The sequence below is a fragment of the Amia ocellicauda genome, chromosome 2 (assembly GCF_036373705.1).
Source record: "Amia ocellicauda isolate fAmiCal2 chromosome 2, fAmiCal2.hap1, whole genome shotgun sequence".
In the NCBI taxonomy this organism is placed as follows: domain Eukaryota; kingdom Metazoa; phylum Chordata; class Actinopteri; order Amiiformes; family Amiidae; genus Amia; species Amia ocellicauda.
The window spans coordinates 40,768,551-40,795,086 of NC_089851.1; the positions used below are offsets into that span (position 1 = coordinate 40,768,551).

General features: G+C 40.8%; 1 protein-coding gene across 1 annotated transcript in view; it reads right to left on the reverse strand.

The window, feature by feature from the left end:
- vipr2 (vasoactive intestinal peptide receptor 2) overlaps positions 1-26,536 on the reverse strand; it is a 71,346-nt gene that overhangs the window by 14,509 nt on the left and 30,301 nt on the right. Inside the window, exons 4-7 of the mRNA XM_066723708.1 lie at positions 11,300-11,400; positions 2,859-2,959; positions 2,082-2,211; positions 1,474-1,621 (exon numbers count right to left, since the gene is read on the reverse strand). Coding sequence (XP_066579805.1) covers positions 1,474-1,621; positions 2,082-2,211; positions 2,859-2,959; positions 11,300-11,400 — 480 coding nt within the window. The remainder of the gene's footprint in view (positions 1-1,473; positions 1,622-2,081; positions 2,212-2,858; positions 2,960-11,299; positions 11,401-26,536) is intronic.

The window sequence follows — 26,536 nt, forward strand, 5'->3', positions numbered from 1 at the left end:
CCCTCAAATTAAAGATGAAAGTCTACACTTACAGCATATCTTGATCGTTTCCTTTCAAATCCATTGTGGCGGCATGCAGAGCCAAAATTATGACAATTTTGTCCCTGTCCAAATATTTATGGACCTAACTATATGTATGTAACTTGATTGGCTATCAGTGATATTTTGAATCTGCTACACTTCTATGTAAGGCATTCCAAGAAAGTATTCCTAAAATAACTGGTGCTGGAACAGTCAGCGATTCTATTCCACAGAAATTGAGAAACTCATGTGAAACAATATTTTACGTCTTAACAGAAATCTTATCTATTGTAGGGTGCTTATACGAACTGTGTAGCTGGAGTGAATCAGACTCATAGCTCCACTGTATTTTATTTTCCTACTGTAAATCACTCTTGGAAGCCTTGCTATGATGGGGACTAATATATCTTAAATTTTATGACTCAGCTCCTAGAGTTCTATAGTTTTTTTCAGTTTTTTGTTGTGGTTTTTGTTGTTCCACCTGGAGCTCTGTCAAATAATTAACTAGCACAGTTATTTAAGGAAAGTCTTTTATAAATCCTATCTTAAAAAATACTGCCTGCAGCATCTTTTCTAAACAATATATTTGGCTTGAATATTGGTTGTAATCAAAGCCAGAAGACACCTAATAAATAAATATATCCTTGATGTCTTCCCTTTGCTCTAGCATTTCTACTACTCTCTCAGTAGTTTCAGGTGAGTAATTTATAATTATGTCGTCATGAAGTACAATGCAGTTGACTTTTATTGGCTATCAACGCTTAAAGAGTAGACAGCTGAATCCTTAATACATGTAAACTGTAACTTTGTCCCTGAGGTATAGATTTGAGTCAATTTGTAGTAGGGGAGGCAGAAGGTTAAAAATGTGTTTTGATATAAAAACAGGATTCTACTTAAAGAAAAATGCAAGCACTCATTTTGAATTCTCGTTATTTAACCTTCAAATCTTGAGTTTATGAAAATCAAGGTTTACTGTCCTATTAACCAAAATACCTCAGCTTTATTTCACACATAAATAATTCCTGGTTGAAGCTCTTATTTTACACTGAAGGAATGGAAAAGAACATAGCATATACAATACTCTTCTTGGCAACATACTTTGGCCTAACTTGTGGAAAAGGGTTGATTTTGTATATGAACCAAGTAGTAGCTGCTCAAGACTTGCACAAATCCATGTACAGACCAGAATGACCAGCTCAAAACTTTAAGGGTATTTACAGTAATGCTAATCCTGTGATGCTGTCTGTACTGTACTGTTAATTAATTGTGGTTCATTAAGTTTGAATCAATTTTGTTTCCAGTTCAAGACCATACTACGTCTAAGTAAAGTTTCAGGTAAAAAAAGACTAAAAGTAAAACTGCCTGTGCATCATAATTGTTCTCAATTTGTATTGCAGTCTTCAACATTTTCAGTCTGATACAATGAACAATTAACTCAAAAGGTCAGCTTACCCCAGCCAACGAAGACATAGATTTTAAAGTGTCTGTTTTCAGAGAATACCACCAGCAGAGTGTGGAGATAAATGCCTTCTACTAAGAGCCAGAAAAAGTTTGCCATAACACAGTACTGTAAAAAGGCCAGGACTGACTTGCAACCAATCTGAAAATATATGGTAGAAACACCATTAGAATAAAATGTCATATCAGCATTTGTATTAATTAGAATAAAAGCAACAGTGCAGCAGTAATTATATTTAACAATTAAGTGTATGCATTTTTTGGTGTGCTTTCCTTTAACATACTTTATAGTCCATAGCGTCATATTCATAACACATTTCCTCATCATACTTGACCTATTTCATTTTGAAATGAAAATAGAAAGCTCATAGTGAGCACAGTGACATTTAAATGAGCGTCCTTAACAATGTATGCTGTTCCTAAGAACACCATTGTTGTTTTCTGATTAAGAAATAAATTAAACAATTCAAATTAAATGCTTTCTTCATGGCTCAATATAGCCTCTTAATGTTTCTGGGGGCAAACTTAATTGAGGTTTGCTGTATGATCACCACAGTGAAGAAGTAGGCAGTTGGGAAATAAAGCATTAAGTGGTTACTAACCAGTGAAGATTCTGTGCAATCCATGGAATGTGGAAAGAGAATGTCATCCTTGACTAAGATAGAGACTGCTTTCAAAATGAAAGAGAGGAACAAGTTCAGGTGGATGTAATTGCGTGTACAGTGAAGTTTTCTGTTAGTGGAAAAACAAACAAAAAAAAACATTAAAACAATCAGTTCTGAGTGAAATATTCACCTCAGACAAAGACACAAAGTTTAGATTTTTTTTTGGAATACATATATATATATATATATATATATATATATATATATATATATATATATTTGGCCCCTGTGTTCAGATATCTATGTGGAAGATATGCAATACATTTGCCCTTAAATTTCACAATGCTAGGTTAACAGAACTTAATCAGTTTCCTGGTTTGTTTCTAATCCAATGCACTCTAATTACTTATTATCTGATCTGAAGCAAAATTTGTATATTACTTATTTTGCATACCACACAGTGCAAGGTGATAGATACTCAAAAGCCAATGTGGTACAACTGCCTTAGATGTCACATTATTAATATGATGGTAAAGTAACAAATAGCAGAACAAATAAATCATATACCAAAGTGGATATATCAATTTTGGTATATGATTTATTTTTTCTGCTATCTGATATATCCACTTTGGTATACAATATATTTTTTCTGTTATTTTTTAATTGAACAGCCCCTCATATGAAAGCACAGCGCAGTCACCAAGGTGGGAAGGGGGACATCAATGCTGTATTCAGGACCAACCATGTGATATGAAAATATGGGGAATCACTTACCTAAAGAGACAAAGAATTGTGCTTCCTGTAGTCAGAGTGATCAAAGACAAACTGTGTCCGAGGGTGTAAAGGGTCTTCACCACTGTGAAAAAGGCCAGTTGCTGTGGAGAAACAATGGGCTCATGGGACTAATAGGCCAGTTATGAAGTTGATATCACATGGAAGACTGTGTATAGTTGTGTTCTTTTCACTGTTAATCTAATACCTGTAAAATATGTTGTTTGTTTTGATTTTCAGTGGATTCTAGTGCCTTTATTGTGCCTGTCCATTTATAGAAATATTGAAAGACGAAGAATGAGAAAAACAGATTTGCAGTCAAAAGAGAGTATGTATCACATAATGACTGTTCCAATAGATGGTGCATCGTCATCTCTGCGATGGCCTGAAAACAAGTCCTGTGTTGTAGGATTTTCTTAGTTTTACTCCCCTTCATTTCAGGAAATTAACGTCTGTTTTGATATCTCCTCCCTTCCCCCAACAGAGATGACTAATTAAAAGGAAAACACAAAGACATTGTCCCCTTGCAAAGGTGGTCTCGGATGAGGACTTGGCTTTGCTGCAACGTTGTTTCTTAGTTGTCAGTTCAGGGGTGCATCCTTTTATTTACACAGTTGTGGCTGTGAGCAACTGAATAATGACCAAATAGTGGCAGAAGCCAGTGGGAATGTTTATATGTGTGTGTGTGTGTGTGTGTGTGTGTGTGCGTGTGTGTGTTTGTGTGTTTGTGTTTGGAAGATACAAAGACACCAAAACCAAAAGGACACAGCATCTCCTCCAAGAAATGTTTGAACCAAAAAAACAAAAGTATTGTCATGCATCATCAGAACAAAATAAAGATAAATGGAGAATCATAAAATTACCTTGCATTATATTATGGGACTATACTCCTTTAAAAAAAAAATTGGAAAAACACATGTTCAAGCAGCCACTCAGCCACTTAATGGGAACTATTCTCAACTATCTTAATTTTTACTGACTAAGCTAATCACCTTCAGATTACAGCATTACCCTTCATCATTCTGCAGCCCTGTTTATAGAGATAAACTAGGTTACAATGTAGAAACCATGGGTTGCGGATGTAACACCGGTTATCTGAGAAAGGAAGCACTGCCAAAGGATGCCATCGCAATGGAGGAGGCAGCGAGCTGGTAAGGGAGCCTGCCCCCTGCTAGGGGCCTTGACCAACTCTAGATAGAAGCCACAGGGGCCCCTCTGGGCCACATCTGGGCTGCCCAGAAGTGAAGGCCACAGTCACGCTGTACTGGGAACAGTAATTCAAGAATGGTGTACAAAGCTGGGCAACAGAAGTCAGTTCAAGTAGTCATCAAGATGCGCTGACAGGGGCATACAGGGGAACAAAAGGCCAGAAGTCTGTTCCTCATAAGCCACTAAGGCTCAACCAAACCCAGAGCTGGGTTCCCCATGAAGAGGGCCGATCCCGTCACATCCAGCTTGTAGAACTGAACAAAGGCCCAGCCCGCAGCCGCACAAATGTCTGCCAAGATGGTGCCCTGAAAAAGGGCCCACAAAGAGGCTACACCTCAAGTCAAGTGTGTCACCATGTGTTCAGGCACCAGGGCGCCAGTCAACTTGTAATCCAGTGCGAGAGGCACTGCTTTGAAAGCACCTGGACCTGTGTCAGCACACCATAGGACACAAACAATTGGTATCCTTAGCTGAATGTCCTTAGTGTGCACCGGGCATAGCAGGTGCAGGCGAAGAAAATGGAGGAGGATGGAAAGCCATCAACTCAATAGGCTTGTTCACGTGGAATGGAGAGAGCATGTTTGGGTGGAATGCAGGGTTAGGCCAGAGCATAACCCTGGACCCATCTCCTGCAAAAAAGACTCACGAAGGGTGTATGTACAGACAGGGTGTGTAACTCGCTCACGGGTATAGCAGATATGATCGCCAGCAGAAATGCGGTCTTCAGCGATACTAGCTTGAGGTCAACTGATTGTAGTGGTTCAAATGGGGCCTAGAATGTAGGACTTATATTTTGTATTTACTGTACATTTTCCTATACACTTGTGTAATTTTGAACTTGTAATTGTATTATGTTTTGAACTGTACTGTATTATTGCACTTTTGTAATGGTCTTATATTTTGTAAGTCGCCCTGGATAATGGCGTCTGTTAAGAAATAATTAATAATAATAATAATAATAATAATAATAATAATAATAATAATAATAATACATCAAGGTGCCATGCAGGGTGTGGCACCAAGTCTGGAACATCCATCAGCGGTAAGAGTACTGCGACCTTGTAGAGTGAGCTCTCGCCGACTGAATAGTGGCTACTACCGCATCTGACAGACCCAAAGCCATCAGGCGATCCCACTCAAGGGTCAAGCTAAGAGCTGGAGCAAGCCTGGATTGGTCTATAAGGAGACAGTGCTGTCACACGAGACAGAGCGTCGATCCCCCAGATAAAATGGCCATGGGGCCTCTTGGGGCCATATCTGAGCCACCCATGAGCAAGGACATTCTACTGGGAACAGTAATGCAGAGAGGAGGAGAGCCAGCAGCACCTCTACCCTCACCTTCAACAATAACTATAGACCATATACAGAGTGGGGGAGATAGGAGATCTGCCCCTCCACTGGATACAAGAGCACTCACCTGCTGCCAACTAGCACAGCTAGGGGTGGGGCAATAGCAGCTCTACTGTGCAGTAATTAGGGGTGTAACAGTACACGTATCCATACCGTACCGTTCGGTACAGGACGTTCAGTTCGGTACACGTTGTGATCCGAATGAATATAGTCTAGTTTTAACCATGCACGTTAGTTTCTTGTGTGCGGAACGTTGTGTGTGACTAACGCCACAATGGAGGATATGATCTGCGGAAAGTCTGACAAACCTGCCTCACACACTCTCTGTGTCCTGCCGAAGGCCTTGCCTGCCTGCCTAGGCGGGGGCCGACACTGAGTGGTTCCAGGAGGACTGGAGCTCCGTCGGGAGGTCCAGCCATATGCAAGAGGGCCTGGGTGGGCCACTGTGACCAATGTCCACTCTCAAACATTGAGTGCGGTGTAGTGGGGTCATTGGGTCATGGGATCTGAAGAGATGCCATGGCACACTGAATGACCTCCCAGAACTCTGCCTGTCGTCCTGTAAGAGCAGAGGGGAGTGTCCTCGGTTGGCAGAGGTTGGGGAGGCATAGCCTCGTCCCTCATGTCAGGTCTGCTTCCAGCTCTGAGTCCGCTTGTGGACTGAGTGAGAGCCAGTCCTCCTCCCAGGACGCCTGCCTGCTCTATGCTCACAGTGCAACACACACAGGGTAGACAGGTGAGCGTGTCGCAGTGGCGTTGATCGAACAAAAACACTGCAGTACAAGCGCTGCGCAGGCCTACAGACCTAGTCACACCATGTGTGCCGGGGGTACCGGGGACAATGGGTGGCATGTTGTTCAGAGTGTGCCTAGAGTACACATGGGCCACTGCTATGGACAGGGAGTGCTGCTTTCTCTCCCGCTGTGGAGGAAAAAGACCTGAAAACAACAATTAGGATGCTTAACAGACCTGTCGATATAATGTTGCTTCCGAATTTTAAAGTGTGCAAACTTTTGTTCTTATCAGGAATTGCAGAATGTTTGATGTCAACATAAAATGCTCTCATTATTTACTAAGGCCAAGCAAATGTTTGTCCATGGCTTCACATAACAGGGTAGTAAAAACAATTAGCAGACATCTGAAGCTGCCTGATGAGGGCTTCATATCAATCATCTCACTCTATGTTTTTGAGCAGAGTTCTATGTAATGTTCTAGCTGCACAGTATCAGCTCCTTACATGATGCAAGGCCAAGATTTCATATAATATTAATTGTGAATGAGACACAATTTAAATTACCATGTCTACATCATTGTGAAAATTTAAACACCCCCCTTTCCTAGCCCCTGGGATACTATAACCTAGTCAACTGCAATTATTTCACAAGTAGTAATTGTGTCTTTGTCTTGTATCAGACACTCTAAAATCCACATTTTAAAAGTGAGGATTGGATAACATACAGAACTGCATTGTCTTTATTCCTTCTCCTTGTCTGTAATGTTTCACTTTCATCAAGCTTGTTCAGGATGCAGCACACAATTGTGAAGTCCAACAGTCACTCAAATTACTTAACAGGGATCACGGCGCCAAAATGTCATTTCACTTGAGGTATCTCAGACTCTCCAGCTTTGGCAACACCTAACTCAAACAGAAAATAGCACGAGTCTTCTGTGCTGCCTATTTTCACACTGGCTCACAGCTGTTAACATACAACACTGCTAGTCAAACAGGAAGCTCAACTCGGCAATCTCACTATGTGACAGCCAAGGATATTTGGAAATATTCCTAATCCAATCTAGCATCTTCCTATCCTGCTGCTTCATAATGTAAAACTAAACATTCTTCAAATAGTTTCAAATAGTATCTCAATATATCATCAGTCACACCACTGCACTTACAACATAGTTTTGGCAGAAATATTCTGTAACATTTAAAAAGAAAGATGGGAAACGACTGATATTTGGATACATTACAGATGATATCATAATAAAATCCTGCATTTATAAATTCAAAAGATATATATATATATATATATATATATTTCATATAAGAATGTCCTTATATTCATGGATGCTTCTAGTAAGCTGTAAAATTTTGGTTTTGTTATTAGTGACTCAGTAGAAGCAGGTGTGAAAGCATTATTATTATTATTTTGAGTATAATTAAATATAGCCTCCCTTTCAGTTTGAATTTACAACTAGAGGTCATGTATTTAAAAAAGCTGTCAAATGCACAATACAGTTTGGTCCCCGTTGAATTATTGCTGTGCAAATTAAGAGAGTGCTGGTGCTAATTAACTCAATGGAAGTGGTCCCTAGGGACATTTTTGTTTATTTATTTATTTATTTATTTCAACGATACTGACCTCATTAGACCAAACTGTGACACAGGAGATTGGGTTTGGGCTTTAATCCCAGCACTGTGCTAGGGGCTTAAGGTGTTTCTGCTTCAGTACGTGTGGATGATTCAGATTGTGTGTTCAGGGAGCTGGGTGAGGGGGGAGCTGGGAGGTGAGAATGATCATTTCACGGACTGTTGACAACTTTTAAAATTGATTTAAGGCTGTTTCTACTGCACTGTCTCATCATTGGAGGTCATGGGTGATTCTTCTGTTTTTATTTTACCCCCCCGCCCCCCGTTTTCCTATTATACGCTGTATTTAAAGTACGGCAGCATGGCGGTATCTGCAGTGCAGGGGCTGTCTGTGTTCCCCATGTCAAATAACTCAATAGTGGCAGTCCAAAGTTTATGCACCTCCCTGACTGAACTCGGTTGGATCAATTGGAATCTGCAGTTTTCACTAGTCAGGGTTTGGCAAATTCTGCAGAGATGTAATTGATATTTTAGACTTATATGGACACTTACACAATTTTTCATACAGCCTATGGGCTGTTTTTGAATATGTTGCATCTATTAGGGTAGAGTGTCACCCTGGCTGAACATCATAACTTTTACACACACTCTGGTGGGGTTTAAATTAGCGGTGTAGTCACGTGCCTGTAAATTGTTGTGTCTTTTCCTAGTGAATGTGCTGACTGCTCCATTTAAAGCTGTCTCCTATGCAGCCAGTCTTACGGTACTGTGTGTGGTCAGATCCTGCTTGAACTTGAACCGACGTCTCTGGCACACCTCAGAGTGCAAGAAATTAAATACAAATTTAATAAAATCCTACAACAAAAACTGACTTTACTTGTCCTTGGAGGGTACCTCAAACTACTTCCTCCCCATGTCCATGCTCTTGTGGTATCAAAATACACAGTGCCTGAAAAGACATCTGCAAACAGTCTTTAATTGTACAAGCAAATAGTGCGATGTTACCTATGGAAACAAGGACATGCATGTTACACAAACAGCTGTAGCAACAATACTGGGCACAGCAACAGAACACATGTTTTTTTTAGATGGCAGCATTCATTAATTTGTATTTTCTGAAACCACTAGCCTGATAATAGACCCCCACATCAATACAAAATAAGAATCATATAATACGTAAAAATATGTTCAATGTGGAGCACCAACATCAAAAAAACAAAAAAACAATTGGGCGACGACATTTAATTCTGCTGACTGTAAACAGAGGAGGGCACTGTATCTAGTACAATATTAACTTTGCAACGGTGGTAACATGTTTAACTGGGTGGTTTAAGACGCCTGCTTTTTCATGTGAATTTCATACAGTAGATACACCTTGAGGTGAAGGGATGTTGGTGAAAGAAGAGAAATACATGCAGGTTTGGACACATATGTGTTTGGTTTATTTTCTTTATTCCCCACGTTTCTATGATTTGTAAGGCAAGTCAATAATTTAGTTTATTTTATTTGATCCCATTAGATTCTAATAATATTTTGGGGAATCGATCTGTGGTTTTGTATTACTCTGCATTGAGTAACGTGGTGAACACTGTGTTCAATTGTAATCTGTTATACGTGATTGAATGGTGTGCATGTATGCCCATAATTTAATTATGTGTCGTATTTTGTTTTACATTTTAATAGCTGTAGCCATGAATAAAAAATATATTGTGGGTGTGTGAGAGTATGTGTGTGTGTGTGTGTGGGGGGGTCTCTGTCCTGAGAATACATTTTCCCTTGCACTTTTAGTGAGAACTTGTATGTGCACTTAGACAAGGACCTCTGGGATGGTTCAAAATAAACCTAGGCACAGAAAGTGACAGCTGTCTTACTGCAGTCAGCGTCTACATTCATTACAGCATGTTTCTGTCCCAGTCAATAACACATTTAGTCTTAGTCTCACTTTTGGAGGCTTCGGGCCTGTAACTTATGCATTAAGTCGTACGTGAACTAGAGAAAGAAAGAAAAAGCTTTTTGTTTCTGTGTCGGGGTGGTTCTTTTTCTGACATAGCCTCAAAGCCACTAACAGGTCATGACCCCTTAAATATAGTCCTTGCAATGAGATAACCTAGCATCTCAGCACTTTGTGATTCCCTGCCACCACCTGCCAATAACTGGAGGTTAGTAAAAACATATAGGAAAGTATCTGAACAAAAAGTGATACTTGGATACTCGGGTTGTATGAAACCTCAGGTTAGGAAATGATGCAACACAGGAAATTAAAACAATAAAACCATATGCTTTACAACAAAGCTCCGGAAGATGGCCACTTAATCTCATAATAAGTGTGGACATTGTTCAGCATGAGGTGTCTAAATTTGCAACAGCTATGGGCCCACAATGGGACCATATAATCATTGTTTCATTTTCTTTATTAACTGAAATATTGGAGGAGACCCTACAAATTTCTCCCCCCTGTACAAAAACAATAAAAATGGTCGGTGGCAATTAATGAAAGATGAAACACGGTAATGTTTCTCCCGAAGATAAGGCAATAACCTACAAGGTGACTCACAGGAACAACATCATTCACATACTGTTCAAGCCATCAAAAAGCAAAGCACATCTAAGTCTTGGATGGATGCCCTCGGCTTCTGATAAATGCTGTGGGGCGTTTCATCACCATGTGCAAAAGATCAACAGGCTGCTTGGCTAACAAGAACAGAAAATAATGATGAAAAGCACAACAGTCGTGCACAACAAGGGAGAACTATGACTCCTTTTACCAGTGTTAGATTCATTTCCTCAATAGCTAGGGACATTCTCAAACAGGAGCTAACCGGTCCTTGTCAATAGTGCACTGGTATGGTTCATGTTTTCTTTATTTGATTGTTTTGTTTGTTTAGTTTTGTCTGTGTTCAAGTTATGTGTTGATTCACCTCATCTTGCTTTTTAGTTCGCCTTTCCCCCATGGCTTTACTAACCCCTGGGAACCAGCAGCATCCCTGACTCCTTCTGAGATCTCTCTGAGTTGTTGGGAAGGGGGGCAGTTTGTAAAGTTATGTATCCATAATATGTAATGTTAAAGGGTTCCTCTTAACCTAGCAATATAACTTACAAACCTTTGCACAATGGGCAGGATCCCCAAACTGTTTGATTTCATTGGATCTGTAAATAATGATTTACAATAAGTAAATATAACGCGCTGGATACTGAGGGTGTAGTACTATGGTTGGTTTGTAATTTAATGGTCAGCTGCCCGCTAGGTTGACGGGTCAGCATTATGATATTGTGCTGGTATGTGTTTATGTTTCTGGCGCGTAAGTGAACTGTTACAACACTTTTGGTATTGCTAGGAAGAGCGAATTGTGATAGCCTCCGGAATATCAGGCACATGTTTACATATATAAATTGTTTAAAAACTGCCCTCTAGAATGCAAACATGTTCAGGACAGTAATAAATCATGCTAAATCATCTGGGGATCCTGACAAGTAAGCAAGCACAAGTAGTGAGTGTTATAGTGCTAGGTATATGGATCCTTCAGGGGTGCTGCTGTGACGCCAGCTCCTGCCTGTAATAGAATACATTGCCTACCTTTTGTTCAGACACCTCGCTGACCTGTATTCCACAAGCGCTGTTAAGGTCTGGGAAAGTCTCCGACCATCCATTGGCTGTACAGTTTTTATTTAAATGTCCTAAAATAATAATAATAGAAAAAACAACAATATGAGTTTATACCATGTAATTTAACCCTGCAGGCATCTCCACAATCCACAATCACAAACTACACTGTGCCTTAGTGCCCTAATACCATTCTATCAGGACTAGCTTGTGAATAGATGTCTAGCCTAATGTTGTTGCAACTGAAAGGATGAACCACACAGGGATCCAGTTTAAATGTACACCTGTGTGGGGAATACAGATAGACTGGTTTTGAACGTGGAAGAACTCAGCTCACAACGGGCCTGCAGCTTGGGTACGGTTTCGGAAGCAGCTTTTATGTTTCGAGTGACACATTTATGAGCTTCTAGGTGTGAGACCTAAGGTTTCTGAAGACAAGAGCCAGTTTCTTTAGCTTGAATCATGAGAAGTACATCTGAATAATATAAAACCAGCAGAAGCAGGGGTGGAGCCAGGGGGTGGGCCACAGGGGCACTGGCCCCTGCTGAAATCTGATTGGCCTCCTGAGAACCTCCCACCCCCAGTCACTCAAAAATGTTCATATAATTCAGTCAGTCAGTTTCCCATGTCCATATTCTGGACAATAGGGTACGTTCATTTATTTTACCAAAGTTGTCCTTTTTGTGTGTATACTGCCTGGCAAGAATCCAGGTGAGAGAACAGAAGTATATAAAAGTTACCATAGACAGACACAGGACAGGACAGTACAGGTGAGAGGCAGCCATCTTGTTGTGTTCCTAGTTTCAGACAGTCTTAGCATTCCTCATTTTGTTTTAACTGCCTTAATTGAAATTAGCATTGTCTGTAGTTTGCCTTAATTTAAGTAAATTCAGTATAGCTCAATCAGTGAAAGTTAATAGGTTGAAGAAAGGTGATTTAGTCAAGGACTAGCAGGAATTCTCTTCCAGGTGGAGCCAGTTAGGTGTGAATTGGTGGCAGGTAGACAAAAGCTACTTAAAGCAGCTGTTGAGAAAGAGCTGCGCTGTTTCTCGTTCACAAAAAGTCAAGCAGTTGACCAGGGGACAGAAACTAAAAAACTGTAACATTTAGAAGTGTGTGGCCACTACAGTGTCAGGTTTGCAGAATGATTGCCTTCCAGGATGAACTCATCCAAGAAGTGATGGGGATGAATACAAGTTGAAAGGATACACACAGTTTAGAGAGACAGGCAAAATCAAAGAGCAATATATGTCAGAAAGAACTCAAATTAGATCCTAGTAACGAAACAGAATCTTTGTGGATAAAATAATAATACAAGATCTGGAGGATTAGTGGTAGGAGTGTGTTACAGACCACCCAACTCAGGATGTGGTTGTTATAATGGGGGATTTCAATTTCCCAAACATAGACTGGGAAAGCCCAGTTGGGACTACAGATGCAGAAATAGAAATAGCGCATGCATTGACAATCTTTTCAAATGACCAAGATAGAGTCAGAGGGACACTAGTTAGAGAACCAATGGCAAACTGTGATCACAATATGGTTAGTTTTGAGAAAAAACAAGGACCAAGTCTAAAACAATGGTCTACAATTTTAGCTAAAGCAAACCTTGAAGGTATGAGGCAGCACTTAGAAGAGTTAGACTGGAGCACACTGAATACAGATTCAGTTGAAATGGATGGTTATATTTTAAGAAAATTCTATTTGAGACTCAGGATTTTTTTTTCCCAAAACTTAGCAAATAGAAGACCAAAAAACATAGTTTCAAATGGTTTAATAGAAGTATGCCAAAAAATATCAAGAGAAAGAAAATGTTATATAGTGTATACAAAAGGGATAGAGACGAAACTAAATACAAAGAATATGTTGAACTGCAAAGAGATCTTAAGAAAGGGATCAGGAAAGCAAAGAGGGAAATAGAAACATAGCTCTTGGAGCTAAAACGAATGCAAAGAGCTTTTTTCAATACTACAGCAGCAAGAGGTCAATAGAGGAGGAAGTGAAACGGATAAAGGGCAAAAATGGGAGTATCTTAGAAAACTAACAAGATGTGGCAAATGTTCTAAATGAGTATTTCACAGAAGTTTTAACAAAAGAAAGAACAGATAACAAGCCACAGGTTAACAACCAGTCCAGTCAAACCCTGAGAGATCAGGATAAATGAGGAGGAGGTACTAAAGGGACTAGCAGAATTAAAAACAAGCAAATCACCTGGGCCAGATGGTATATTTCCAACAGTACTTTATGGAAATTATTTATAGGCCACTTACTCAAATATTCCAAAAGACACTTAGAACAGGGGATGCCAACTGACTGGAAGACGGCAAATGTCAAACCAGTCCACAAGAAAGGGGACAAAACTGAGCCAGGAAATTACAGACCAATCAGTCTCACCTGCATCACTTGTAAAATGTTGGAAAAAACGATTAGACAGAAAATAGAGGAGCATCTTAATGAAAACCATATTCTTGGAGATAGTCAACATGGGTTTAGACGAGGCAGATCATGTCTCACTAATCTATTAGATTTCTTTGTACATGCAACTACAGCTGTAGATCACGTGAAAGCATATGATATGATATACTTAGATTTATAAAAAGCTTTTGTTAAGGTTCCAACCCAAAGACTGATCCTCAAATTGGAAGCTGTAGGCATTCAGGGTAATGTAAGTAGATGGATTATGAACTGGTTGATGTATAGGAAACAGAGGGTGTCGATTAGAGGAGTTGCTTCTAACTGGAGTTCCACAGGGATCAGTACTAGGGCCTTTGTTTTTTCTAATCTATATTAATGATCTGGACTCTGGGATAGTTAGCAAACTTGTCAAAATTGCAGATGATACTAAAATAGGTGACTCAGCAAATACAATCTCTGCAGCTCAGGTTATTCAAAGGGACTTGAATAATATTCAGTTGTGGGTCGACACCTGGCAGATGAAATTCAATGTGGACAAGTGCAAGGTATTACATGCAGGTAACAAAAATGTCCACTATAATTACACTATGGGAGGAACAGAACTAGATGAAGTAACGCATGAGAAAGACCTAGGAGTCTACGTGGACTCCTCACTTTCTCCATCCAAACAATGTGGGGAAGCAATAAAAAAGGCAAACAAAATGCTAGGGTATATTGTCAAAAGTGTAGAATTTAAACAAGGGCAGTATTGATCAGACTGTACAATGCACTAGTTAGAGCTCATCTGGATACTGTGTACAGTTCTGGGCTCCACACTTCAAGAAAGTTATCGCTGCTCTAGAGGCAGTTCAGAGGAGAGCAACCAGACTTATTCCAGGTCTGAAGGGAATGTCCTACTGAGAGACTGAGGGACTGAACCTTTTCACCCTGGAACAGAGGAGACTACGAGGGGACTTGATTCAAGTCTTCATAATCATGAAAGGCATCGACCACATCAAACCAGAGGAACTTTTCCAGATCAGCAGGGACACACGCACCCGGGGACACAAATGGAAATTGGGCTTCAAGGCATTCAAGACAGAAAACAGGAGACACTTCTTCACACAGAGAGTCGTCACAATCTGGAACAAACTCCCCAACGATGTGGTTTTAGCTGAAAATTTGGAAACATTTAAAAATAGACTGGATAGGATCCTTCGATCGAATGGCCTCCTCTCATTTGTAAACTTTCTATTTGTTCTTATGTTTTTCATAGTTTTATATTTTTACTATTTGTCCTTGTTATATTGTTAAAATGTATTTTCAGATAATTGCATTTTGTTTCTGAAAAGTTAATACTTTTCATATACATTCATTTATAACTAAAACAAACTTCCGTAGGAACCCGATCGAAACGTCTGTCTATCAAAGCTGCCATTGGCCCCTGCGATCGTCACTCAAACAGGTTCCATCCCACCTCCTGTTTGATAAAAGGTGACATTTGCACAGGTTCATCCTCTTTTTGCTATTTCGCTGGACCCGAGAATGTGAGCTTTCTGTGTCTGTGTGTTGCATTAGAATTTAAAAAGTGCGTATTTCGGCTGGCTGGCTTCACTATTGTTCACCACCATTTCACTACATCACTGTCTCTATTGTGTGTCTTATTAGTTATATACTTATATTTATAGCTAATTTTGATTCTGTCCTTCCGCACACCAGAGCTCTGGCTACGCTTTCGGTTTCAGTTTCGGTTCACAAATAGAGGACTTAAAAATAATAATCGTGTTAATATAGTGCCATATATTACCCGATTACTTGCTGTGTTGGTTTTTTGTCCACAGGGCTTTTTCCTCCACAGCAGGAGCGCTAGCAGTGGCAGTAAAATCTGAGGCCCAGCTACGGTCTGTCGCAAGAGATCTCGCTCTGCTGCACTCCGCTGGTCCGGCCTTGGTTCTAGGCCTCGCTTTGGCTGCTGGCCTTCTATTGTGGTGGTGTCTGGATACACAGTTTTCTGTCAGGCAACAGCAAGGTTGCTTCTGGTTGTTGTTGCAGTGCCCCCGTTTCCTTAACGTTGCTGAGTGGAGACACACTTACAGCGGTGAGTCCTGCTAGGCGCTCCACTTGTCGCTGCAGCGTTTCAGTTGTTGTGTACCCCCTGGTGTAAACACTGACTGCTTCCCCCTGCTGCAAGTTACTGATTTACGCCCCTGCCATTGCACCGCTTGCGGCCGATGCACTTTGCCCACCTGGAGTGGGGAGGTCCTCTGCCCCGTCTGGGCACCGACAGGGGGCGTGATCTGACTGCAGCTCTCCGGCGAGTGATGGTTTGGGATCGGCGGCTCTGGACCTCCACCTCTCCCCGAGCCCCTCTGTCTCCTCCTCCAGACACGCAGCCTCAGAGACAGCTGTGCCTCCCGCACTCGCTTCTCTGCCTGTGTCTGCTGCTGGCACATGATCACAAACTCTACTCCACCTTCTCCTCCCTCTTTGCCCCGCCTCCCCCTCCTCCTGCCTCATTTCTCACTGCTGATGATTTCGCCTCCTTCTTCTCCTCCAAGATTGCAGTCATCCGCAAACTCTTCAACAGGCCCCGTCCTGTTCTCTCTCTACACTCGCTCCCTGGGCACACTCATCGCATCCCATTGTTTCTCCTACCACTTCTATGCTGATGATGCCCAGATCGTCCTGTCTTTTCCCTGTTCTGACCCTCTCATCCGCTCTTGCATCTCTTCCTGTTTGTCTGCTATCTCCGCCTGGATGCACTCGCACCACCTCAAGCTCAACCTCTCCAAATCGAATCTCCTCTTTTTCCCCCACTTTTCCTCACCTTCTGCTGAACTCCCCATTTTGATCCCCTTGGAATCCACCACACTCTCTCCTTCTTCCGCTAGAAATCTAGGAGTCACCCTCAATCCTGCGCTCTCCTACACCCAGCGCATCACCACGCTGACACGCACCTGCAGATTCTTCCTGAGCAACATACGCCGGATCCGTCCCTTCCTCACCGACTACTCAACTCAGCTGCTCGTCCAGTCACTGGTCCTCTCCCGCCTGGACTACTGCAACTCCCTCCTGGCCAGCCTGCCTGCATCTACTACCCGCCCCATCCAGAATTCTGCGGCTCGTCTGGTATTCTCTCTTCACGGCATTTTATCATGCTTCTTGCGTTACTAATACTTGTATTATTGATTGATTTCCCCCTTGCTCCCTTTCCCGTAGCCCTTGACTGTGACCCTACATCTTGACAGCACTTAGCTTTTACTTTCCAGGATGTATGACCTCACTTACTGTACTTACCTGTGTAAATTGGAAGTTGTAAAATGTATTATATTTTGAATTGCTCTGTTTGCTGTAATTTTGAATTTGTAAAGTTTGATGCCTTGTACTTAACTGTATTCTTGCACCTTGTATTGCACTTATATTGTAAGTCACCCTGGATAAAGGCGTCTGCCAAGAAAAAATAAATAATAATAATAATAATAATAATAATAATAATAATAATAATAATAATAATAATGATCACATGCTAAGGCAGGTTCTCCCCCTGCGGCAGTTGTGCCCACCATGCCCACGGTGCATGCCGCTACGTGATCAACAGGGAAGAGCCCCCTCCCCATCTTCTGAGTTGTCACTAGCCCCCTCCCCGCTGTGCCGTTGGCATTAGAGATCCGGCTCCGCGGACAGACATTTGACCCCTTCGACTTAGTACTTGGTGGCAAAACCCTTGTTGGCAATCACAGAGGTCAGACGTTTCTTGTAGTTGGCCACCAGGTTTGTACACATCTCAGGAGGGATTTTGTCCCACTACTCTTTACAGATCCTCTCCAAGTCATTAAGGTTTCGAGGCTGACGTTTGGCAACTCGAACCTTCAGCTCCCTCCACAGATTATCTATGGGATTAAGGTCTGGAGACTAGCTAGGCCACTCCAGGACCTTAATATGCTTCTTCTTGAGCCACTCCTTTGTTGCCTTGGCTGTGTGTTTTGGGTCATTGTCATGCTGGAATACCCATCCACGACCCATTTTCAATGCCCTGGCTGAGGGAAGGAGGTTCTCCCCCAGGATTTGACGGTACATGGCCCCGTCCATCGTCCCTTTGATGCGGTGCAGTTGTCCTGTCCCCTTAGCAGAAAAACACCCCCAAAGCATAATGTTTCCACCTCCATGTTTGACGGTGGGGATGGTGTTCTTGGGGTCATTCCTCCTCCTACAAACACAGCGAGATGAGTTGATGCCAAAGAGCTCGATTTTAGTCTCATCTGACCACAACACTTTCACCCAGTTCTCCTCTGAATCATTCAGATGTTCATTGGCAAACTTCAGACGGGCCTGTACATGTGCTTTCTTGAGCAGGGGGACCTTGTGGGCGCTGCAGGATTTCAGTCCTTCACAGCGTAGCGTGTTACCAATTGTTTTCTTGGGGACTATGGTCCCAGCTGCCTTGAGATCATTAACAAGATCCTCCCATGTAGTTCTGGGCTGATTCCTCACTGTTCTCATGATCATTTAAACTCCATGAGGTGAGATCTTGCATGGAGCCCCAGACCGAGGGAGACTGACAGTTATTTTGTGTTTCTTCCATTTGCGAATAATCGCACCAGCTGTTGTCACCTTCTCACCAAGCTGCTTGGCGATGGTCTTGTAGCCCATTCCAGCCTTGTGTAGGTCTACAATCTTGTCCCTGACATCCTTGGACAGCTTTTTGGTCTTGGCCATGGTGGAGAGTTTAGAATCTGATTGATTGATTTCTTCTGTGGACAGGTGTCTTTTATACAGGTAACGAGCTGAGATTAGGAACACTCCCTTTAAGAGAGTGCTCCTAATCTCAGCTCGTTACCTGTATAAAAGACACCTGGGAGCCAGAAATCTTGCTGATTGATAGGGGATCAAATACTTATTTCCCTCATTAACATGCAAATCAATGTATAACTTTTTTGAAATGCGTTTTTCTTGATTTTTGTTGTTGTTATTCTGTCTCTCACTGTTAAAATACACCTACCATTAAAATTATAGACTGATCATTTCTTTGTCAGTGGGCAAACGTACAAAATCTGCAGGGGATCAAATACTTTTTTCCCTCACTGTATGTAAAAATAAATTATTAGAAGACGTATGGAAATGGCTTAATAACAGCAGACCTTTCAACTCTCATGCATCTTGTATCAGACTCTTGTATTATTGTTTCCTGACATTATCATAACTGTTTGTCACAATTTCAAATTAACTATAAAGGTTGTGACTATTTGCTTTATAAAGGAATATTTTTCCATTACAGCTGTAATTGACCGACCAATATGTTTTTCTTTTTCATTTTTTATACATTTTCATTCAATTGCCAGTTTAGTAATGTGAGCTGCAATGGAAATGCCTGAACAGTAGCTTCCTTGTCGCAATGTTTTCTGGTCACAACAGTGAAATACAAAATGTATAAGACCTATCTAGCTAGGTAATTTATACAATCTACTTGACTAAATGATTGACTTTTCCTCTCCAAACCACACTCGGACTGCTGCTCTGTGTTCGGAAACATAACTGTACTTTCGAGTTCCAGCGAATACAAAATAAATAGCAATAGCTGGCTGTGTGTGTATTCATGTGTTTGTTGTGGTCCTCTTTCCTTTTCTGTCATATTCTAATTCTGAAACACTTTGATCCAGGTAATTAATAAGTCAGTAATTATAACTATGAAAAGTAATTAAAGCATTATTTTTCCACATCCTTAACCACCTTACTTCTGCTTCATTGCTCTCCATGAAATATGTCCTCCTGGACTGAAGACTGTCCAGATGCCATATATTTTCAAAAAAGCATGATATTGCGGTTTGCCAAATCAACTAACATACCAACAATACAACGTCAACAAATTAATTTGTATTTTGAAACATACCAACAAATACTCTATCAGAAACTAAAAGCTGAGTTCCTGTACACTTGTTGGCTACTGCCAAAGTGGCTGGTAAAATTGACTGATTTACTCGCCACTGGCTAAATCTAGCCGCATTTGGCGGGTGTTAATTTTATTCCCTGTTTACATCCCATTGTCCCAAGTTTGAATGTTTTGCGACAAAGTTCACATTGCGCCCCATACGAATCACTGGATGGTTTCAGCCAGCCGCGATATTTGTCGTCCTCCAACTTCTCATTGAATTTGCATTTACCCATGGCTGAGCCTGTATTGCTTGCTCACAGCGTCGTGTTCTTGTAGGTATTGGACGTTGCGGAAATGGTAATTGTTGTAGGATATAAAATACAGGTAAAATAAAACATGAAAACTGAACAAAAAAAAGACATGCTCATTCATTCTGCCCCAGATCAAATTTAATGCCTCCTCTCCTACAATTCCAGACATTTAAATCAATTTTTAGACCTTGAATATCAAAAACTAAATTTAAGACATTTCAAGACTTTTTAAGGATCCGCAGGGACCCTGCTGTCATGCGGCCTCCAGGTGCGTTGCCTTATGAGGCCGCCCTGTATATAGTTAGTTCATTATTGCATTGTGTTGTGGTGGTGCATGCATCTGGCCTGTACCCCGCTATGTGTATGTAACATGTGTAAACAGTAGGACTGTGGCCCCACTCTAGCTTGTGTAGACTGGAGCTCACTGCCACTGTTCCCAGCTGATGGCACTCGAGCCGCTTTGCTGTGTACATAGTTAATTTATCAGCACAGTAGAGCTAATGTTGACCTGCGTTAGCTGGTCTAATCAGCAGGCATCAACTGCTCCTGTGTTCCGAGTTGGTTCCTGCGCCCCGTGATGTATATAGTTCATTTGTATGACATTTTAGAGCTGGTGTAGCATCGCTCCTAGCTGGGCTAGTGGCGCAAGTGGCCAACACTCCCAGTGCATGAACTGTTTTCCTGAACATCGCAATGGTTTGATTGTCATGGTAGAGCCTGTTGTTGTCTATTCTTAGCAGAAGGCGGAAGAGTTGACCTCTGTAGCCCCGCTTTGTGTATGCTGATTGCAGACAGTTTCCTGGTAGAGCGTGACTGCGGTCCTCACTCCTGGGCAGCCCACGTGTGGATCCAAGGGGCCTCTGTGGCTCCTGTCTGGAGTTGTGTTGCCAAGGTCCACCAGTGGGACACCTCGGGGCAGGCTCCATTATTATCTGACTGCCTCCTCCCTTGTATCGGTTTTGTTATACAGTAACCCCTTTTATCAAACAGGAAGTGGGAAGGGACCTGTTTGAGTGACGAGCACAGGGGTCAATGGCAGCTTTGATAGAGTGACATTTCGATCAGGTTCCTACGGAAGTGTGCAGAAACCCCTCCCCCTTGGGCAGTGCTTCCTTTTTCAGATAATCGGGGTTGCATTCACAACCTATCGTTTTAACTCAAAATAACGCATTGAAAAAGGTGGCATTAACTCCGCACACAGCACTATTTCAGTGAACTGCTCCTGGACATCGACATTCCACCAACAATGGAAAGTGTGGGGGTGTCTATTTTTATATATGGTTGTATGTGTGCTGCACCAGAACAAGTTACTAACAGTCTTTTTCTTGACAGAATGGCAATACATACATACATACACACATACATACATACATACATACATACATACATACATACATACATACATACATACATATATAAGAAACGTAGTTAGTAGGAAGCAGTGTGTCCGTAGACATTTGGACAGTAATGCTGCACTGTACACCTGGCAACAGCAACCCAAACATATGTTGCAGAGTGTACTGACCTACAGAACATACACCTATACATATATAGGTGTATACACTCACCTAAAGGATTATTAGGAACACCTGTTCAATTTCTCATTAATGCAATTATCTAATCAACCAATCACATGGCAGTTGCTTCAATGCATTTAGGGGTGTGGTCCTGGTCAAGACAATCTCCTGAACTCCAAACTGAATGTCTGAATGGTAAAGAAAGGTGATTTAAGCAATTTTGAGCGTGGCATGGTTGTTGGTGCCAGACGGGCCGGTCTGAGTATTTCACAATCTGCTCAGTTACTGGGATTTTCACGCACAACCATTTCTAGGGTTTACAAAGAATGGTGTGAAAAGGGAAAAACATCCAGTATGTGGCAGTCCTGTGGGCGAAAATGCCTTGTTGATGCTAGAGGTCAGAGGAGAATGGGCTGACTGATTCAAGCTGATAGAAGAGCAACTTTGACTGAAATAACCACTCGTTACAACCGAGGTATGCAGCAAAGCATTTGTGAAGCCACAACACGTACAACCTTGAGGAGGATGGGCTACAACAGCAGAAGACCCCACCGGGTACCACTCATCTCCACTACAAATAGGAAAAAGAGGCTACAATTTGCACAAGCTCACCAAAATTGGACAGTTGAAGACTGGAAAAATGTTGCCTGGTCTGATGAGTCTCGATTTCTGTTGAGACCTTCAGATGGTAGAGTCAGAATTTGGCGTAAACAGAATGAGAACATGGATCCATCATGCCTTGTTACCACTGTGCAGGCTGGTGGTGGTGGTGTAATGGTGTGGGGGATGTTTTCTTGGCACACTTTAGGCCCCTTAGTGCCAATTGGGCATCGTTTAAATGCCACGGCCTACCTGAGCATTGTTTCTGACCATGTCCATCCCTTTATGACCACCATGTACCCATCCTCTGATGGCTACTTCCAGCAGGATAATGCACCATGTCACAAAGGTGGAATCATTTCAAATTGGTTTCTTGAACATGACAATGAGTTCACTGTACTAAACTGGCCCCCACAGTCACCAGATCTCAACCCAATAGAGCATCTTTGGGATGTGGTGGAACGGGATCTTCGTGCCCTGGATGTGCATCCCACGAATCTCCATCAACTGCAAGATGCTATCCTATCAATATGGGCCAACATTTCTAAAGAATGCTTTCAGCACCTTGTTGAATCAATGCCACGTAGAATTAAGGCAGTTCTGAAGGTGAAAGGGGGTCAAACACAGTATTAGTATGGTGTTCCTAATAATCCTTTTGGTGAGTGTATATATATATATATATATATATATATATATATATACTGTATATATAAACACACACACACGCACGCACACATGCACGCACGCACACACACACTTGTTCATATTTCTTATTATTTCCTAATTTATACATTTTTTTGTGACTAGTTCCAGTACAGTAGTGGAGTCATACAATTTATCAAGACAGTTGGTTATGGCGGCTGTAGGCTACTTAAAACAGGTTTCACTCCTTAACACTAATCTTTGTTGGTGCAGTGGTTAAGGAACAGTGGTGCAAACCAGGCATTGTGGGTACGAATCCTGAAGTGGACTATAATTTATTAGATTTTTTTTATTACATATAATATATATTGTTTTCCTTAAGTTAAACGAGAACAAACAATTAAAAGGTGATTAATAAGGCTATTATACAGCTTATCTTACTTACAAATCTGTATACTTTTATTCTTGCACTTTCATATTTCAAAAGATCAGCAAACAACAATGTTGACATGTTTCAACGGTTTGTCTTCATCAGAACATTGCAGGGAAGTCAGGTGTTTCAAACATTTAAATAATTTGAAGAAGCCACACCTTGTATCAATTGATACCCCCTATTCAAGAGACAATGTTCAATCAATAAATAGTAATTATTCAATCAACATGCAAATAATTGTTTTAACAAAAAATATATAAATGCTGTTTTAATTAAATAGTCTGTATCCCCCAATCTCAATATTTCACCCCTTAATCAATCATAATCATTCAATTATATTATACTTAAATTCATTCATCAATGATTTCAGGGATCAAGTCCAATAAAATAATGACCATAAAGATAAAAAAATCACCAACATTGCATATATTACGAGAGCAATTAAATAATGTGTATGCATATATCTCCTCAGAAGTATAAGATAAAGCTAAATTAGCGGACATAGATTGATATCATCATTGAGACCCAAAGGTTCCAGTGTGTTCAAAGTCAGAATCCAATGCGCTTCTCTAAGTAACAAAATATTTACCAATTCGTGGGTATAGAGAAGGTCAATGTACCGGCTAGAGGGGGGAACTTGGTAAATATTTTGTTACATAGAAGAATTGATGCCATTTTGAAGGCAAAGGGTGGTCACACCAAATATGGATTTGATGTAGATTTTTCTGCTGTTCACTCACTTTGCATTTAGTTAATTGATAAATATAATCTATTAACATGTCTATTTTTGAAAGCATTCTTACTTTACGGCATTTTTTTCACACCTGCTTAAAACCTTTGCACAGTACTGTACACACATATATATATATATATATATATATATATATATATATATGTACAGTACTGTGTAAAGGTTTAAAAAAAAAAAAACATATATAAAGTATAACAACCCTGTTCCACTGTGCCAACAGAAATTAATATTAATGTGTGAAGCCTGTTTTAAGTAGCCTACAGCTGCCATAACCAACTGTCTAGATACATTGTATATGACTGCACTACTGGAATCAGTCACAAATACATTTATAAATAAATAGAAAATAATAAGAAATAAGAACAAATGTGTGTGTATATGTGTATGTTATATGGCACTATGATAAGAGAATGCACTCATGGTTACATATGCTCATGTGGAGAATGCATGAGGGGGTCGAATTATGTCTATTTGAAGCTCCCTGCAGCATATCTTCGCCTGTTTGGGGTTGCTGTTGCCAAGTGTACAGTGTGTATGTATGTATGTATGTATGTATGTATGTATGTACTGCCATTCTGTAAAAAAAAAAAAAAGACTGTTAGGAACTTGTTCTGGTGCAGCACACAAACAACCGTATATAAAACACACGGCCCCATTATTGACTGTGCGCTGGAATATTGCTGTCCAGGAGCTGTCCCCTGAAATAAGTTAACGGCAAGCTTTTCAATGTGTTAATTTGCGTGTCGCAAACCTGTTTTTTGCTGGAATCACGCATAATTTCAGCAACTCCCCCCATTTTGTGCCTTGCATACAATGAAAGGGTGAACAGTGCAGAATGGATTGCACCGTGCAAAACAGGGTTTTGAATATGGAAAATAATGCGCATTATTGTGTGATAGTCATTTGCGCCACACAAACCCCTCTGCGCAGTGCGCAAACCCTATGAAAATCTAGCCCCATATGTATTATCTCTAAATGATGTGTGTACACAGCTGTGGGCTGCATCAAGAGAAGTTACATCCACAGATATTTAAAGAATGCACAAAGCCTGAAACACATATGTGAGGTTAAACAGCAACAGCAACTCACTTATAAGTGTATCTAGTTCAAAAGTTCAGCCACACATTCATTATTATGTTGGCCATATTTTATAACAGGATTTATCCATTCTTATTGTTATAATTCCTACATCGCTGTTGGAAGGGAGAATTAAACAATATCATGACATTAAGTGTAGCTACACTCGAGCTTTCAAAAGTATCTCTGCTGGGATGATGGTAGATTTTAACCCATTTCAAATTTTGATATATCACGAAGAACAAAAGAAGAGCTACAAAATTAATAAATAAATAATAGCAAAATACAATTCCTCTGGAGTACCATGGCTACAGGTAATGGTTAACATTCTAAGCATTTTTCACATCTTGGGATTTTAAAAGAAGCTAGTACTTATCAGAGTGGCAACAGGTGAAGTAAAGCAAGGCTGAGAACAGCTATGACTGCAGTATAGATTTAATCAGGGAGATGATCTTGCAGTAAGTGGCAGAGATTTTCAGAGTGAGAAATCAGCGAATTGGAGGATGTTAGTAGCAGTATAAGAACATAGAAGGTCTGGGGATCCGGACTGGAGCTATAAAGAGCTGATTCTTTGGAAAACTGGAAATGTGTCTCTTTCTCTTGCCAGCCTTGTTGTTCAGTCTATTGCTGACTCACATCTGTGGCCTGCAGTGTGAAGTCAGACCCCCGCTGCATCTGATCCCCTGTCTCAGGCACACCTCGCAGCACTCGATCCACATGGCCCCTGACGCTTCAGCAAAATAAATAATCTCCTGAGAGGCAATGTGTGAAGCTCTTGAACACAGGGAACCGTGCCGCATGTCCATCTTCATGGTTTCACAAGTTCATTCCTGTTTTACATTGTTTATAAGGGGAAGCAGTTTGGTTAACATTTGCTACTGCCCGGTGTTGCTTGTTTATTTGTTATGTAATACCATTGTGGGTATGGAACATGAACTCCTCTTGTCTGCAGATGTGCTTTCTTTTTTCCAGAACAAACATGGTCAAATCAAACACACAGACAATAAACTATCAGTCTTTAACACCGATGACGTTCTTTTGGCCCCTTCCTCAACCTCCTTACGCACTCTACATTTTTCCTGTAGTTTATTTATATTTTCAGATCGTCTTACCTAATAAACAACGTTTAGCTTGCTTTTTTGATTCTGTACCCATTCCAACTGCTCTGCGTGATTTCTGGTGTACTTTTCAATGTCAACATTAAACATTATAAGAAACAAGGCCGGATCTCTCCCAGCATATTTTAGTTGTATTACAAATTTATAAGAATGGAAATACATAGATATATATAAAGATCACACATGAAAAGCTTTGTAGTGCTGAGAAAGGACAAGGGCCCAGGTTCAGAAAGTATTTTACTGAAATTTTTCACATTAGTAAACTCAATTTCATGAAGAGGTAATGTTTTTCAATCCCATTGTTTTACTACTTTATAGATCCCAAGGTTTGTTTCCTCCATTTATCCCACCAAGTATAGCAGAAAAAATGTAATCAATTGACCTTTCAGCCTGGAAACATGAATGGAAATATACTTCATACTGTGCTACTGGTTTGTGCAGATATCACAGTTATTTTCATTAGAGAGATTATGTTTAAAACATAAGCATCAGAAAAAA